Raw genomic sequence first — 15,409 nt, 5'->3', positions numbered from 1 at the left:
TTTGTTAGGAAAGCAACTTATCTGTATTGAAGGCCCAAGGGGCATATATATATATTACACATGACTTGAGGTGCAAGGAAAGCAAACGTAGACTAATAAGGACTCCTAGACTAATACTAACAGACTAATAAGGACTCCTAGACTAATACTAATACTTCCTAACACCCCCCCTCAAATGCAAAGCGTATGCAATAGCATTGCATTTGAAGAAGTGTAATACTAAAAAAAAATTGATAATCCAAATCCGCGTCTTGAGAGTGTCGTCGTAGCATGAAGAGTCTTCAAAACTTGTCGAGTCGCCGAAGGAGAGAACGAAGAGATGGCACATCATAGGTAGACACCGCATCACTTGAAGATACAAGATAAGTATCAAGAGAAGATGGGTTGTCAAAAGAAGATAGCACATCAAGAGGAAGACACCGAAGAGATGGCACATCAGAGGAAGACACCGCATCACTTGAAGATACAACAAAAGTATCAAGAGAAGATGGGTTGTCAAAAGAAGATGGCACATCAAGAGAATAAAACATTGTGCAGAAAATCATAGTCCTCGACAACCGTTGGCGAAAGAAGCTCGGCGGATAAGGCACGATGGACGTAGCTCGACAATGCAAAAGAAGTCCAGAAAATCCTATAGAAAACAATAAGGGCAAATAGGCCACAAAAGTTGTATAGAAAGTATCAGAACCGGAGAAAGGCTGACGGACTAAGGTATGATGGACTCGCATGGCATGAGAACACAAAATATCTACGGATTTGGTAGACGCAACGGAAAAAAAACTGAAAAACTAGAAACAATGACAGCGGAAGAGAGAGCATAGTAGCAGCAGGAAGTAGGTAGCGTACACCATGTTGTACCAAGTGGTAGCTAGCACCAACGGGCAGCATGGCGTGCATGTGAAATTGGACAGAAGTACTAGCGGGCAGCATGGCGTGCATGCAGCGACGGTAGTAGGTGCATGCAGCGACGGTAGTAGATGGGCGGGTTTGACGAAGCCTAGGGCAGCGCTTGCACGGGTGCAGCTTCGCCGGCTTGGCGTTCGCCAGGCACGGGTGCAACCCCGCGGCCACTGCCGCTGCGGCGGCCTCGTTGTTCTTTCTCATCTTGTGCGGGCGTTGACCTGGATGAAGGAGCCCCCGACAGATGGGATCTCGGTGGCGAGCTCCGCGTAGCAGAAGGATGAGAGCAGAGCAGAGAAGCCCGCGACGGCGTAGGCAAGCGGGATGGCGGGGCCGGCGTCGAAGCGGGCCTCCTGGCCGGTGAGCACGAAGACGCCGGAGCCGACGCGGGAGCGCTGACGCAGCGCCTCCTCCCTCTCACCTGGCCGTCGTAGTGCATCCTCATGTGCCCGTCGAGCTGCACGCCCGAGTTGAACACCTTGGGGCAGCGCTTGCACGGGTGCAGCTTCGCCGGCTTGGCGTTCGCCAGGCACGGGTGCAACCCCGCGGCCACTGCCGCTGCGGCGGCCTCGTTGTTCTTTCTCATCTTGTGCGGGCTGAGACTGGATCCAGCGACGGGAACGGGATCCAGCCGGGGGCAGAGACGAGATTCAGCGACAGGAACAACGGGTGGAACAGATCTAGGCGGACGGGATCCAACGGGGGCTGGAGCGGGAACGGAAAAAAAATTTGGATTGTGAGGACGAGTTGCGGCGTCCGGAGACCTAAACCTAGGCTCTAATACCATGTTAGGAAAGCAACTTATCTGTATTGAAGGCCCAAGGGGCATATATATATTACACATGACTTGAGGTGCAAGGAAAGTAAACATAGACTAATAAGGACTCCTAGACTAATACTAACAGACTAATAAGGACTCCTAGACTAATACTAATACTTCCTAACAGTGTTGTGGTATTCTCACTTGCCACTGTCGATGCGTCCGTGAGGCCCTTCTTTGCTGCTCGATCTACAACGGCCGCTCTTGCCGTTCGACCTCCTCCCTTTCACTAGCCTTCACCGTTCCTGCCATTAAGCTACCAAGTACCGAGCCTTCCTTTGCACTAGCCTCTACCTTTGGAACTTGAGCTGTCCATCATTGTTAGCCTTCCCTCTACAGTTCTAGTCTATTCGGCTGGGATTGTTCGCAGCCCCACCAATTGTTCACATCAAGACATATGTTGCTTGGTAAGGTCTCTTGGATGGATCTAGCTTATATGGTCTAGAGGGCAGGGCAGGGCGTGTGAATAGACTATACAGAAAGATATATGTAATTTTAGGGTTTGATAGTTTTGAGCACAAAGAGGCTAGTTAATACTTAAGTAATCAAGCAAGTAACATGAGTAGAGTAGTGGAAATAGAACAACTTGCATGAAAGTAAGGGAGTAGGTAGAGAATGCAAACATTGGTTGACACGAGGATGTTTTCCCGTGGTTCAAATAGTTGGCACTATCTTACATCCACGTTGATTTAGGCCCAAATGGTTCTAGGATTTGTTCCTGGAGTTCAAACAAAAGTACTTCCTTGTGCCCCTCTTCATAGTACGGTTGACCTATACTCAATGTGAATCTTGGATCCACTAAGAGCCTAGAAAATACATAATGAGAGCTTGATGAGGACAACAACTGCTAAAGAGAATCCTTAAACTCATAATTCATTAGATCCTTGTTATCGATGCCAACTAGGTATCATAAGTAAATGTGCCCCGGTTGTTCAATCCTTTGACAACCAAGGTCATTCTTTGCTAAAGAGAAATGATTATTATGAGTCCGACTTGATAAGAATTGGGTCCCTAGAAAAAGATCTTGTGAGGGTGGGGTGGGGTGTTTATGTGTGTGTGTGTGTGGGGGGGGGGGGGGTCACCAATGATCTTCCACTTGTAGCCAAACCTGATGCACAATAAGATCACATGTTATACCTGAAATAAGCTCAATGAAACATTGATTCTCTCAATGATTCTGTCATAAATCATCAAAACCAACTATGGTATAATGGAGATGCACTTATAGGCCACCTATGGTCTCGCCATGGACGACTACCATCATACACTGACGTCAGCATGATCAAGTAGTTTTGCACACCACTGCTATCATATTCGTTTCTTAGACATGCCATGACCACTTGCAAGTCAACCATCATTCTTTCTTGGACTACACGTTGATCGGTGTTTAGTGTTTACCTTAACTACCTTAACATCTCGTGTGGTAGGCCACCTATGATCTTGTCATGGATGACTACCATCATACACTAATGACAACGTGATCAAGTAGTTTCTCCACACCACTGTTGTCATTATTCGTTTCTTCTGCAGACCATGACCACCTGCAAGTCAGCCATCATTCTTTCTTGGACTATACATTGATGGGTGTTTAGTTTCTACCTTCACTACCCCAACATCAGCACCGACTTCATGTGGAGTCATCTTGGAATGGACATCTAGGTATACCTAGCAACCGTCAGGATCATCATTATATGTGACCCGTTCAAGTTCCCACACCTGTGATGGGCTGACTTTGATAGGCAACGATTGAAGATCTACGACATGCCCTCCCCGTCGCTCATCAACATTGGTATTTGGTTTGTATGGGCATGCATTCTTAGATGCCAGTCAATGGCAAAATGACATGACATTTGGTAAAGCGGGCTTGAGTGTTATGCGCTGTCTAGACAGATATGGGCAGCTAGGAACCAAATAATGTTAGTTGATAGTATAATATTTTTGAAACAAGGCAAAATATTTGCCATTTCATTGATTAAGAAGTGATTAAGAAGGGAGGATTCAAATAAGAGCCGCAAAGCGGCTAAATAAAGGTATACTCTCGCGGCATTACAACACTCATGTGCTTCGCACCCGCCATCGCCCACAAAGACACCTCCTCTTTATCTTACATATTAGAACCATGGAAGGGATGGCCGTGTTTTGGAAGACCCTTGCGTTACGCTTCGTCCATATCTCCCATGAGATGAGCATCATCAGCGTGGCTAGCGCCTTAGGTGAGCCAAGACGAATTTGAAGGTTGTTGTTCCACCATTCTCTCACAGATGCCCATGTCTGCCAAGCCGCCGTAGAAATGTGATGTATGCCAAGCCATGGAAGAATATGGTTCCAAACACGGGTGGTGTAGTGGCTTTGGAAAAGGAGGTGGGCAGTCGACTCCTGACATTGCTTGCAAAGTGGGCAAAGGCCACAGTTTGGCCAACCGCGACGTATCAGCCGATCTCATGTCCAAATCCTGTTTTGAATGACTAGCCAAGAGAAGAATTTGCATGGGGGGGGGGGGGGGGGGGTGTTCCAGACCCTCCACTCCACACAGTGGACGAGATCAGACAAAATTAGTCCCTCAAATTGTGCTCTGTAGGCTGAGGATGTCAGAGTACACCCCGTTCTTAGTGAATTTCCAAATGATGGAGTCTTTTATGTCTTCATTCAGAGCAATCATGGAAATCTTCTCCCAGAGGTCAGAAAATTGCTGAACATGTTAAGGGCCTGCTGGACGGAGTAGTAAATTGCTGAACATGTTAAGGGCCTGCTGGACGGAGTAGTTCTTCTGACGGGAGCAATGTCACAAGGGCACAAACCATGCAGCCATGGCGAAGTCCAAAACCTTGCTGCGCACCCATTCCCCACAGTGACCGTTGTGGCAGCCGCAAAAAAATTTGCGGTCCTCCTCGGAGCATGGGGACCCCATGCCGATCCATGGCTTGCTTTTTTCCACCCACTCGAACCATAGCCATCAGAGGTGGAGTGCCTGAGCGAATTTGTCCAAGTTGAGCATGCCTAATCCGCCAAATTGCTTAGGCTTACAGACTAGTTCCCAGTTTATTTTGCATTTGCCTTCTGAAACTTTGTCAGTACCCGCCCAAAGGTAAGCACGCCGAAGGCTGTCAATTGCATGAAGGATCTGCGTAGAGATGTCAAGTGACATGAGATGATAAATTACAATGGCCGTGAGGACCGCCTTGACAAGGACCACACGACCCGCACTGGCGACATGCCTTCCCGGTCATGGAGGAAGCTTGCCGGCGACCTTGTCCAACAGATCTTGGAAGTGAATGCTTTTGAGGCGCTTGACCGACAGTGGGAGGCCAAGATATCTCATTGGAAACGGGAAGGCCTGTAGGATGTCATCGAGGTTTATGTTGTCACAACGAATTGGAGCCACCAGACTTTTAGCACAGTTAGTGATCAGGCCAGTCACTTCCCCAAAAGCGGCCAGGGTGGAAGCGAGAAAGCAGACGTCCTCCTTAGTGGGTTTGATAAAGATGGCTGCGTCGTCGGCGTACATGGACGTCCTGATGGTCGGTGTTCTTCCACAAATGGGATGGAGAGATCCTTGATCAGTGGCCTTGTTGAGAAGATGGTGCAGGGGTCGATTGCTAGGACGAACAATAGTGGGGATAACGGATCTCCCTGTAGGAGACCGCAGCCATGCTTCAACGGGTCACCCACCACAGTTAAGCAAAATCCTTGAGGTGGCCATGGAGAGCAATGCCGAAACCCAATCTTGAAATCTGGCCGGGAACCCAAGATGCCTCAATAGGTCCATAAGGAAGTCCCATCTCACTGAGTTGAAGGCCTTCTTGATGTCCAGTTTGAACAATAGAGTCAGGGAGCGGTTTCTGTTGAGCTTTCTTGCTAGGTTTCTGACATAGATAAAGTTATCACGGATACTTCTTTTCTTTATGAAGGCACTTTGTGCAGTGGAGACCAATTTGTGCATATGAGGAGCTAGACATGAAGCCAACACTTTGGCAAGAATCTTTGCAATGGCGTGGATGAGGCTAATAGGCCAAAAGTCAGAGATGCTCTTGGCCCCATCTTTCTTGGTACGAGGGCAATGTTGGCTGAGTTGAGCCATCGGAGGTTGGTAGTGTGCAAATTTGAGAAGTGGCTCACGGCAAATCATAATGTCATCCTTGATTATCTCCCAACACTCCTTGAAGAAGGCGCCAGTGAAGCCATCGGGACCCGACGCTTTGTCACGGGGGAGATCGAAAATCGTGCTCCTAACCTCCTCCATAGGAAAGGCCGTCCTGAGACCCAAAAGGTCGCATGTGGGCACCGGAATGTTATCCCAGTTGAAATCCTTGTGGCGGGGCGGCCCGCGCTTGTTGACCTCGGCAAAGTGATTTTGGATGATGGGACTTTTTGTGGTCATGATCAACAGCCCAGCCATTCTTATGCTTCAGTCGGTGAATGAAGTTCTTCCTTCTTTTGTGGTTAACCCGCAGATGAAAGAAGCATGTGTTAGCATCACCTTCTTTGAGGTTGGTGATTCTTGAGTTTTATCTCTTTCGGGCGCGTTCCATCACTGCCAGAGCAACAACCTTTCTCTTGAGCCGCCTTCATATATCACGTTCCTCCACGCTGAGAGGCCTGAGCTCTTGGGCCACGTCCAGACAGAGGATGACCTCTAGTGCCATGTGCAGCTGCACCTTGGTGTGTGCAAAGTTTGTCTTGCTCCATTTTCTGAGAGCTTGACTGGTTTTCTTGAGTTTGTGGAATAAGACATGGTAGGGGTCTATGTGGCTCGTTTCAAGGTTCCAAGCACCTTGAACAACCTCCCTGAAGCCGGGCATTTTGATCCAGAAATTTTCGAAGCGGAAGCACTTTGACTTAGACGGTCCATGATCATTTGCGAGGAGAAGAGGGCAGTGGTCGGAGAGGGATGAAGAGAGGGCATGCAACAAATGATTGCCAAAAGCGATGTCTCGGTCTTCATTGCAAAAAAAGGAGCCTAGCTTGCTCATGGTTGGATCACTTTGCTCATTGCTCCAAGTGAATTTCCTGTTTTGCAGATGTATTTCCTTTAGCTCACAAAAATTTAGGGCGTTGCGGAAACGTGTCATGCGGCTACGATCACTGTTGACCCTATTCTTGTCTCTTACATGGTAAATCTGGTTAAAGTCGTCAGCCAGCAACCATCTAGTACCGGGAGTAGGCTTCTCACTGATCAGCTCTTGGAAATAAATGTCCTTGAGGTTGCTACGAGTTGGTCCATAGACGGTTGTGAATTTGAAGGAAGTGTTGGTACTAGTCAATTTGATTGTAGCAGAAAGGAAGAACGCTCCAGTGCTAATGTTCTGGACCTCCACCAGGTCTTCGTCCCACAACATCAGGATGCCACCACGCGTACCAAGAGCGGGTTGTTGGGCGAAGCCTTTGAGCCGCTGGCCTCCAAGAGAGGCAGCCATGAAGGTGTTTTTCGAGAAAACGCAAAAGACTTTTGCGTTTCATTTCATTGAAAAGATAGGGGTTTGAGTTACAATCCTCCTAGGAGGTTACAGGGCTAGGAAAGAAAATCAGTGGACGTCCCAGGTCTGTGGTATCGCGGCTTTGAGGCCTTGTGCGCCGGCTCTGGCCAAAGCGCTGCTTCCTCCTTGATCTTCGCTAGCAGGCTAGTGGTCGAGGGGCGGCCTCTGTCAAACACGCAGTCATTTCTGTGCTTCCATGTCATCCAAGGCACGAGCAGGGTCATGGATGCGAGGCCTTTGCGCATTAGCTTCGGCCTAGTCCGCCTCGCGGTGGTCCACCAAGCATTGAGTGATTCCTCGCAATCGGGTGGGCGATAGGGCATCCTCAGCCAGGCCAGGGCCTCGTGCCAAACTTGCCGGGAGAATGGGCAGGCGAGGAGGAGGTGGTGCATGGTTTCTGGTTCCTGGTCGCATAGGGGGGCACCGTGGGGGATGCTGTAACCCTCTTCTGGCTAGCCGGTCAGCCGTCCAGCAGCGATCGAGCTGGGCGAGCCAGTGGAAGAAATGGACGCGCGGCGGCGCCCAACACTTCCAGGTGAGTTTCCAGGCATCGCATGAGATGGAGCCGTGGAAGGTAGCTTTGTAGGCCGATTGCGCGGTATAAGTGCCGCTTGCAGTCCACTTCCATAGCAGGTGATCAGGCTCATTGGAGAGCGTCGTGTGTTCGATCTTGTGCCAGAGCTGTAGGTATTGGCCAACCTCTTGGATCCCAAGCATGCCATGATTATCCCGTGCCCATTTGTGAGCTTGCAGCCCGTCGGCCACGGTCCGTAGCTTGCGCCGGTGCTTGGGGATGCATGCATGCAGCAGGGGCGCGATTTCGCGGATGGCACGCCCCTCAAGCCATCTGTCTTCCCACATAAGGGCCTGCTGGCCGTTGCCGAGCTGCATGGTGGTGGAGGCGAAGAAGTCGCGCTCCTCCGCCGAGAATTGCAGGTTGAGGCCACTCCATGATCTGGTGTTATCAGTGCGGCTGAACCACAGCCAGCGCATGCGCAGCGCAAGGCCGGAGCGCTCCAGTTCGCGGACGCCGAGGCCACCCAATGAGATTGGGCGCGCGACACGCTGCCAATTGACATGGCAGTTGCCACCATTGGCATCAGCGCGCCCTGCCCATAGGAACCCCCGCTGGATTTTCACCAGCGCTTTGACTGTCTTTTTCGGCGGTGCTAGCTGGTGAATAGGGATCGCGCTCAGGACAGCTTTAACAAATGCGAGGCGACCAACCTTGTTCATGAGGTGCGCCTTCCAGCACGGGAGCATGCCGGCGGTCCTGTCGACGACGGGCTGTAGCTGGGCTGCAGTTGGGCGCCGGATTGTCAATGGGATGCCCAGATAGGTGATGGGCAGGTCCACAATGGGGCACCCAAGCAGGTCGACAACGGGCGCGGCCGCGACAGGGTCGCAGCGAATCAGCGTGGCAGAGCTCTTCAGGAAGTTAACCTGGAGTCCAGAGGCGTGCCCGAAGAGTTGCAGGATGCTCTTTACTGCCTCGATTTCGCCGCGCGAGGGGTGGTAGAAGAGAATCACGTCGTCGGCGTAGAGCGAGACGACGGGAAGTGAGCGGCGGGGGTGCAGTTGCTGCAGGATGCCGAGCTCGGTGGCGCGGTGCAGCAGGCGCCCTAGGGTGTCCACCGCGAGGACGAAGAGCTGGGGCGACAGGGGGTCGCCTTGTCGTAGACCGCGGCGGTGCCAGATGGCGGGGCCAGGCGTGCCGTTTAAGAGCACCTTGGTGCTGGCTGTTGAGAGAAGAATCGCCAGCCAGTCCAGGAAGCGGTCGCCAAAGCCGTATTGGCGCAAGACTTCGAAGAGGAACGCCCAGCTGATCGAGTCGAAGGCGCGTGCTAGGTCCAGCTTCAGAAGCACGCGCGGGGCTCCAAGTTGGTGTAGCAGGCGCGCAGATTGCCACATGAGGATGAAGTTGTCGTGCAGGCTGCGCCCTGGGATGAACGCGTTCTGGTTTGCGCTGACGAGGTCATTGAGCTTGGGGGCGAGGCGTAGCGACAGGACCTTCGCGAAGACCTTGGCCACGAGATGGATCAGGCTTATGGGCCTGTAATCAGCAAGGCCAGTCGTGTCCGCGCGCTTGGGGATCAGCATGAGGAGGGCCTGGTTCAGGGAGCTGACACCTCGTCCCCTTAGCACGTACAGCTGCTGGAACACGTCGAGGAAGTCCTGTCGAACAATGGGCCAGCAGGCGTGCAGGAATTCGGCGGTGTAGCCATCCGGTCCTGATGCCTTGCGCGCTGTCAACCGCTTTACCGCCTGCCAAATCTCCTCTGCGCAAAAGGGCGCATCGAGGTCGTCTAGGCTGGCCGGCGTGATGAGGTCTGAGAGGTCGAGGGTGCACTCTCGAGACACCGTGGAGCCAAGCAGGTCGTCGAAATGTGCTCAAGCTTGGTTTCTTGTAAGCAGATAAGGTGGCAAGGTGTAGCTGCGATGGTTTCCCGGATGGTAGCTCGTCGGTTGGGGCAATTCAAACCACGGACGTTCGAGTTCAGAATACACATGTTTTGTTCACACATATTGGGACTTGAGATACGACGATTGAGAAACTGCAAGCTGCAACAGGCATAAGTGGGACATAGCAGGAGCAAATTGACATGAACAAGTGAGGCACATTCCTTTGAGCAACATCAGGTAGCAGGAGCTGTAGCGATTACATTTCATCTTCAGGGGACAGCAGCAGGCACAGGTCACACACACTCGCCTTGCCAGGGCCATATGGGGTGGCTATCTTCATCAACAGCCAGAAACAGGCGTACACACACAAACAGAAAGATACATTGGGTCTTAGCTAACATAAAGAACTAGCTACTTCTTCAGGGACCGGACAGTCCAGTCTTGCCGTCGGCATCTCCATTCGCGGTCTGCAGCTCTGTTCCAGCGCTGCCGCCATGCTCCATCAAGGCATCCTCCACTGCCTTTGCCAGGTCGCAGTCCAGGTTGAAGAGGGCCCGGAGGGCCGACACTGTGATGTCAGGGAGCTGCCCATGAAACATGGCAACAGACTTGCTAATGGTGTCTTCTGTAACTTCTTGGCCCTCGTCGATGATGCCCATGCGTTGACAAAGGAGCCTCTCTGCCATCTGTGCCACCGGCATCGTCCTCTTCTTTGCTTGAAACCACGGGCTACTGCGGGTGAGGTTGAAGCCCGACACTCCAGCGGGTGTTTTCCTCTTTGTCTTGGGTGGCCTGGGCGGTGTAGAGCTTGGAGGAGGCAGCAGGGCTGGAGCACAAGTGACGAACAGCGGCGAGTGAACCGCGGGCCTGTCCCCAGCTGGGCTGGACATCGAGATGAAGATCAGAGTGGTCGGCTCCGGTGGTTCTGCCTCCGGGTTGTAGACGGGACTGGGGTGAAGAGCGCCGAGTCAGGGGACGGCTCCCCGGGCATCTCACGTGCTTGACCAACGTTGAGGAGCACCTGGGATTCAGCAGGACGAGGCACGAAGATAGGCGTGCTTGGCTCGTTACCAGAGTCACAGTAGACGTCATGCTCATGGGGCGGTGAGAGGGAGCTTCGAATCGGGGAGGTGGCACGCTGCAGCAGACAAGACGGTGACTGAGCAGGCCAGCCCGGTGGCGCACCCGCCTGCAGCTCTTGCGAGCCCAGGCACGGCGCCACGCGACATAGCCAGTCAGGTGCAGTCGGGGTTGGCTGCAGCTCGATGATGTCCCGGTATGTAGTGCGGGGGGATGGTGGGGACGGTCTTCCATGGTTCGCAGGGGCAGGCGAGGAAGGGCACAACACAATGATATCTCTGAATGTGGTGCGGGTGCAAGGCGGCGGCGATCTTCCGCAGTTTTCTTCGCTGCGTGGGCTGGCTGCTCTTGCACTAGAGCGCGTGCAACTTGCCGGCCTGTCAGCTGGGCGGTCTGTGAGCCTCCTGTCCGAAGCTGGGATGACAACAACGTCGGGGAGGCGTTGCACCCAGCTGCTGTTGATGATTCAGGCGTCATGGATCAGGTGCTCCAGGCCACGGCTTCGGTCATCATCATGATAGCCACGATTGGCCCTGCCTTCTCGGCGCCGACCATCAGTACGTCTAGAGGGAGCGCATGGATCCACGCCGCGGAAGAGGGCCTGAAACCTTCCATTAGCAATAGCCGGTGGGGGCATCAGCAGTGTCGGTGGAGACGGGAGGCGTTCTTGTGGAGGTGGTGGCGACTTGCTGGTGCACTGACGGGCACGGTGCCCACTCCGTCGACAGATCAGACATTTGTAGGGTCGGGGTAGTCAACCTTGCAGTGTCCTGGCTGAGGCATCGATGGTAGGTTCGGCGGTGGTGTTTGACAAAGCTTCTGCCTGATGGAGGGGAATAAGAAGGCGGGGACCATCATCTTGGATGGCGGTGTTTGGGAGACAGGGCTCTCCACCGGTTTGGAGCTCGAACGAGCACCCAACCCTCCTCTGAGCTGGCTTCCGGACTCGGTGGCTCAATTGAAGACACGCGACACGGCATAAGGCTTGAGGATGCAGGAGTGCGCAGTCCACCCCGGTCGGCCTTGAAGGCCGCAGACAAGGCCGTCTTGAGGCAAGGCTTGGGAGCGTCATGGATGTTCCTCCGAGTATCTAGAAGCTGCAGATCTTCAGCAGCAGCAAAGCGAACCTTCTTGATTGGGCCTGACTCTTCGGAAGCAGCAACGACATGCGGCTCTTTAGGGAGGGAGTTCGGGACGGAGGCCGAAGAGGCAGGGCAACTCGCCGGGTGCGGCGGATCTGGATCTCCAGCCAGTTGCGGGAAGAGCGAGAGCACAAGGCCCTCACGAACATACCTTGGAATGGAAAAACCTGGGGGAAACCACGGTGTTGCAGGGGAGAAGCACGGCTGGCAGTGGAGTGGCGTAGTGGTGGCCGTCTTGGTGGCTGTGGTGGCCGGAGTGGCGCTGTGTTAGGAAGAGAACTGTCGTATCAGGCAAAGATATTACTACCTCCGTCCTGGTATATTGGTCTCCATTGTATTTTGTGCCAAATTTTGACCATAGATTTAACTATCAAAATGTTAATGCAATGTCACCAAATATTATATCATTGGATTCGTATTTGTATATAGTTTCCGATAATAATATTTTTCTATGTAGAACTTATATTTGATAAGTTAAAATCATGGTCAAAGTATCACTCCAAATACGATGGGATTAATAAACCAGGACGGAGGTAGTAGTCCAGTTTGAAAAAATAGACACGGTTTGTTAGGAAGGAGGAGATATGTTTCTTAGCCTAGTCTGTTACCTATAGACTAGCCTGTGACCTAAGTTTTGTAAGCTTTGGAGCAATTATTCCTGACAGAGATGACCCCTGGTGCTGGTTGTTGAGGGTGAGTGCCCTATCCCCACTGCTCGGACCCTTTGCCAAGTTATCCCATTGCGCTCCTTGTCTACATGGTCACTGTGCCATGAATAACCTGTTTGGGCTAATTAATCTTCTGACTCAGCATTAACTGCCCAAGTAGTTGGCCACAGTTATCAACAAAAACCAGGTTGGTATTGTGCCAAGGGGTTAACTTTTAGTTGTTCATTTCACTCTCAAGGTAGTTCAGGGGCTACTGTGGGCATTTTCAGTTGTAAAAGTGGATAGGATGTGAGGGGATGTCCTGGAATAGCCCTTTCACTTAAAAATTTGGTTCTACATTCCTTTTGCTTTTCGACAAAAGCATGACTTTAGGAAGATGTGATATATATATTATTTATGTGAAGAAAATGATTTGGCGTGTTTAATTGCATGCATAGTCTGATACTCCCTCCGTTCCTAAATACCACCTCCGTTCCTAAATATAAGACCTTCTAGAGATTTCAAAATGGTCTAGATACGGATGTATATAGACTTGTTTTAGAGTATACATTCACTCATTTCATTTTGCTCCGTATGCAGTCCATAGTGCAATCTCTAAAAGGTCTTATATTTAGGAACGGAGGGAGTATAAGTCTTTTTAAAGATTTTAGTATGGACTGCATACGGATGTATATAGTCATATTTTAGAGTGTAAATTCACTCATTTTGCTCTGTATGTAGTCCATAGTAGAATCTCAAAAAAGACTTCTACTCCCTCCGTCCGGAATTACTTGTCACAAAAGTGGATAATAATGGATGTATCTAGAAATAAAATAGATCTAGTTACATCCATTCCTCCAACAAGTATTTCCGGACGAAGGGAGTATTTAGGAGCGGAGGGAGTATATTAAAGTTGCAACATGTTACTTAATTTATGAGTCAACATTACAAAAGGAATAATACATTCCTGTCAGAACTCGGAACACCTCTTAAATCGTGCTAACCATTGTTTAGAGTTAGGCGAGCAGTTTCAACCAGTAACACTTCTCAAAGGTTTTTTCCACTTGACTTCCCTACCCAAAGGTACTGATATACTCTGTTCCTTTGCCGCAAAAATCAGGTTATTGCCTTACCATGTTGTTGCTGACTACGAGGCTGAAGAAGATGACAGGATCCTTGACAGCGATGCAACTGGCCAGATTCCCTCTCGTCTTCAGCAATGGGATCATAACATTCTGGTAAAAATTGCTGAGTTCACAACAACTTTTGAGAAGCAAGTGTTGGCATACAACATAATGACCAAGAAAAGGGCCATCGGTGAGTTTCGGTCGGAGGAGCGACTCATGCTAGAGCAGGCTTTGTTACAGGAGGAGAAGCAGGCTTCGATGGAACTAAGAGCAGAGATAGAATCTAGGGAGAAAGCAGGCCGTGAAGCTGCTGAAGCTAAGATGCGTATGGCGATGGTTGAGCATGCTCGAGTGGAAGCCCAACCACACCCTGAGGTGATTGGTCATGGCCCTTTGAGGGCCAATTCTGCTGCTTCCCAAGGCGATGATGGTCCTAGTCATGACATGGCACAAGAACATGTTGAAGATGGATGGGAAAACACTCAAAGGGATGATGATGATCCATCCGAGGATTTCCTCAATGATGAGAATGAGCCAGATAATGGGAACTCTGATATGCAAGAGGAGTGGCGGCGATCGGGGGAATTTGATCTAAACTCGAGGTAAGACAGCGAGAGGAATGGTGTTGATGGTGACAATCTGATTGAACTCTAGGTAAGACAGGTGTACTCAACTTGAGATAAGGCTTGAGGATGCATCGGCTGGTGCCTGGTAACTTGTCTCTAGTTCTTTGATTATATATGTTTTTAAGATAACTTATCCTGTCATTGTGGTTGTAAACACACAATTTAAAACTACTGTTTAGCTACTCTTGTGTTCAAACTTAGAATGTTGAGATGGCCTCTGTATGTTGTAAAGCTAACTTCTAAATGGGTTTCCACGCAAAAGAATCACGCAGTGTAGATGACAGAAATAGGCTTTCTTATTATGCATGTTGTTATTTTTATTTGAGTTTCACCACGTCTTCTATTTCTAGATAACTACTCTCTCTGTTCCTGAATATAAGTCTTTCTAGAGGTTTTACTAGTGGACTACATACGGATTTATATAGACTTAGGCCCTGTTTGAAACTGTAATAGATTATCTATTATGATAATCTGGATTATGAAGATAGATTATATAATCTGGTTTATAAAAATAATTTAGATGGACATGTTTGAAAAACAGATTATATAAATTGTAATTCAAGTTTTACATTGCATAATGACCTTTATGTTCTTTGTTTTTTTTTTAAAAGGAAAAGGGCGGGGTAGCATGAATGTAATTATCTTCAATTTTACAAGGGTAATGGGTCATTAGCAATCCATAATTTGATTTTAGCTGGGGTAGAGTAGATTGTGGGTTTTTAATAATCTGTTTATTTAGTTTTTATAATCTATACCATAATCTGTCTCGTTTGAAGATAAAATAGATTATAAAAACTGGATTATATAATCTGAGTACATCCAAACAGGGCCTTATTCAAGAGTGTATATTCATTTATTTTGCTCTGTATGTAGACCCCTGGTGAATTTTCTTAAAGGACTTATATTTAGGAACGGAGGAAGTAGAATTCACTTGCATGTTTTTTCTAGACATGCAACCATCTCAGATAAGCAAGTCATACATGCAAGTCATAAATTACATTATTGTTGCATTACTCTTTATGCATGAAGCGTATCACATCATTGATTTATACATGTTAGTTATAAGTTATTGGGCAACACTAGGCATCACATCATTGATTTGTACATGTTAGTTATAAGTTATTGGGCAACACTAGGCATCAGACTGACATAGCTAGGCATCAGACTGACATAGCTTGCATCCTATCAGA

At 49.7% G+C, this 15,409-nt stretch overlaps 1 protein-coding gene across 3 annotated transcripts in view; it reads left to right on the top strand.

Moving 5' to 3' along the window:
- The window catches only part of LOC123452164 (cell division protein FtsZ 1), a 33,980-nt gene extending 19,500 nt beyond the window's left edge, over positions 1-14,480 (top strand). The window contains exons 2-3 of one of the 3 annotated variants that reach the window (XM_045128768.1): positions 13,587-13,704; positions 13,834-14,480. In XM_045128768.1, coding sequence (XP_044984703.1) covers positions 13,587-13,704; positions 13,834-14,199 — 484 coding nt within the window. In that variant the 3' untranslated portion in view covers positions 14,200-14,480. Of the gene's footprint in view, positions 1-13,586 lie in introns of all 3 variants that reach the window. The other 2 variants (XM_045128767.1, XM_045128766.1) reach the window with 2 other exon arrangements.
- The last annotated feature ends 929 nt before the right edge of the window (positions 14,481-15,409 follow it).

The sequence above is a fragment of the Hordeum vulgare genome, chromosome 5H, assembly GCF_904849725.1.
Source record: "Hordeum vulgare subsp. vulgare chromosome 5H, MorexV3_pseudomolecules_assembly, whole genome shotgun sequence".
NCBI lineage: Eukaryota > Viridiplantae > Streptophyta > Magnoliopsida > Poales > Poaceae > Hordeum > Hordeum vulgare.
This window is presented reverse-complemented; position numbering and strand designations above follow the sequence as displayed.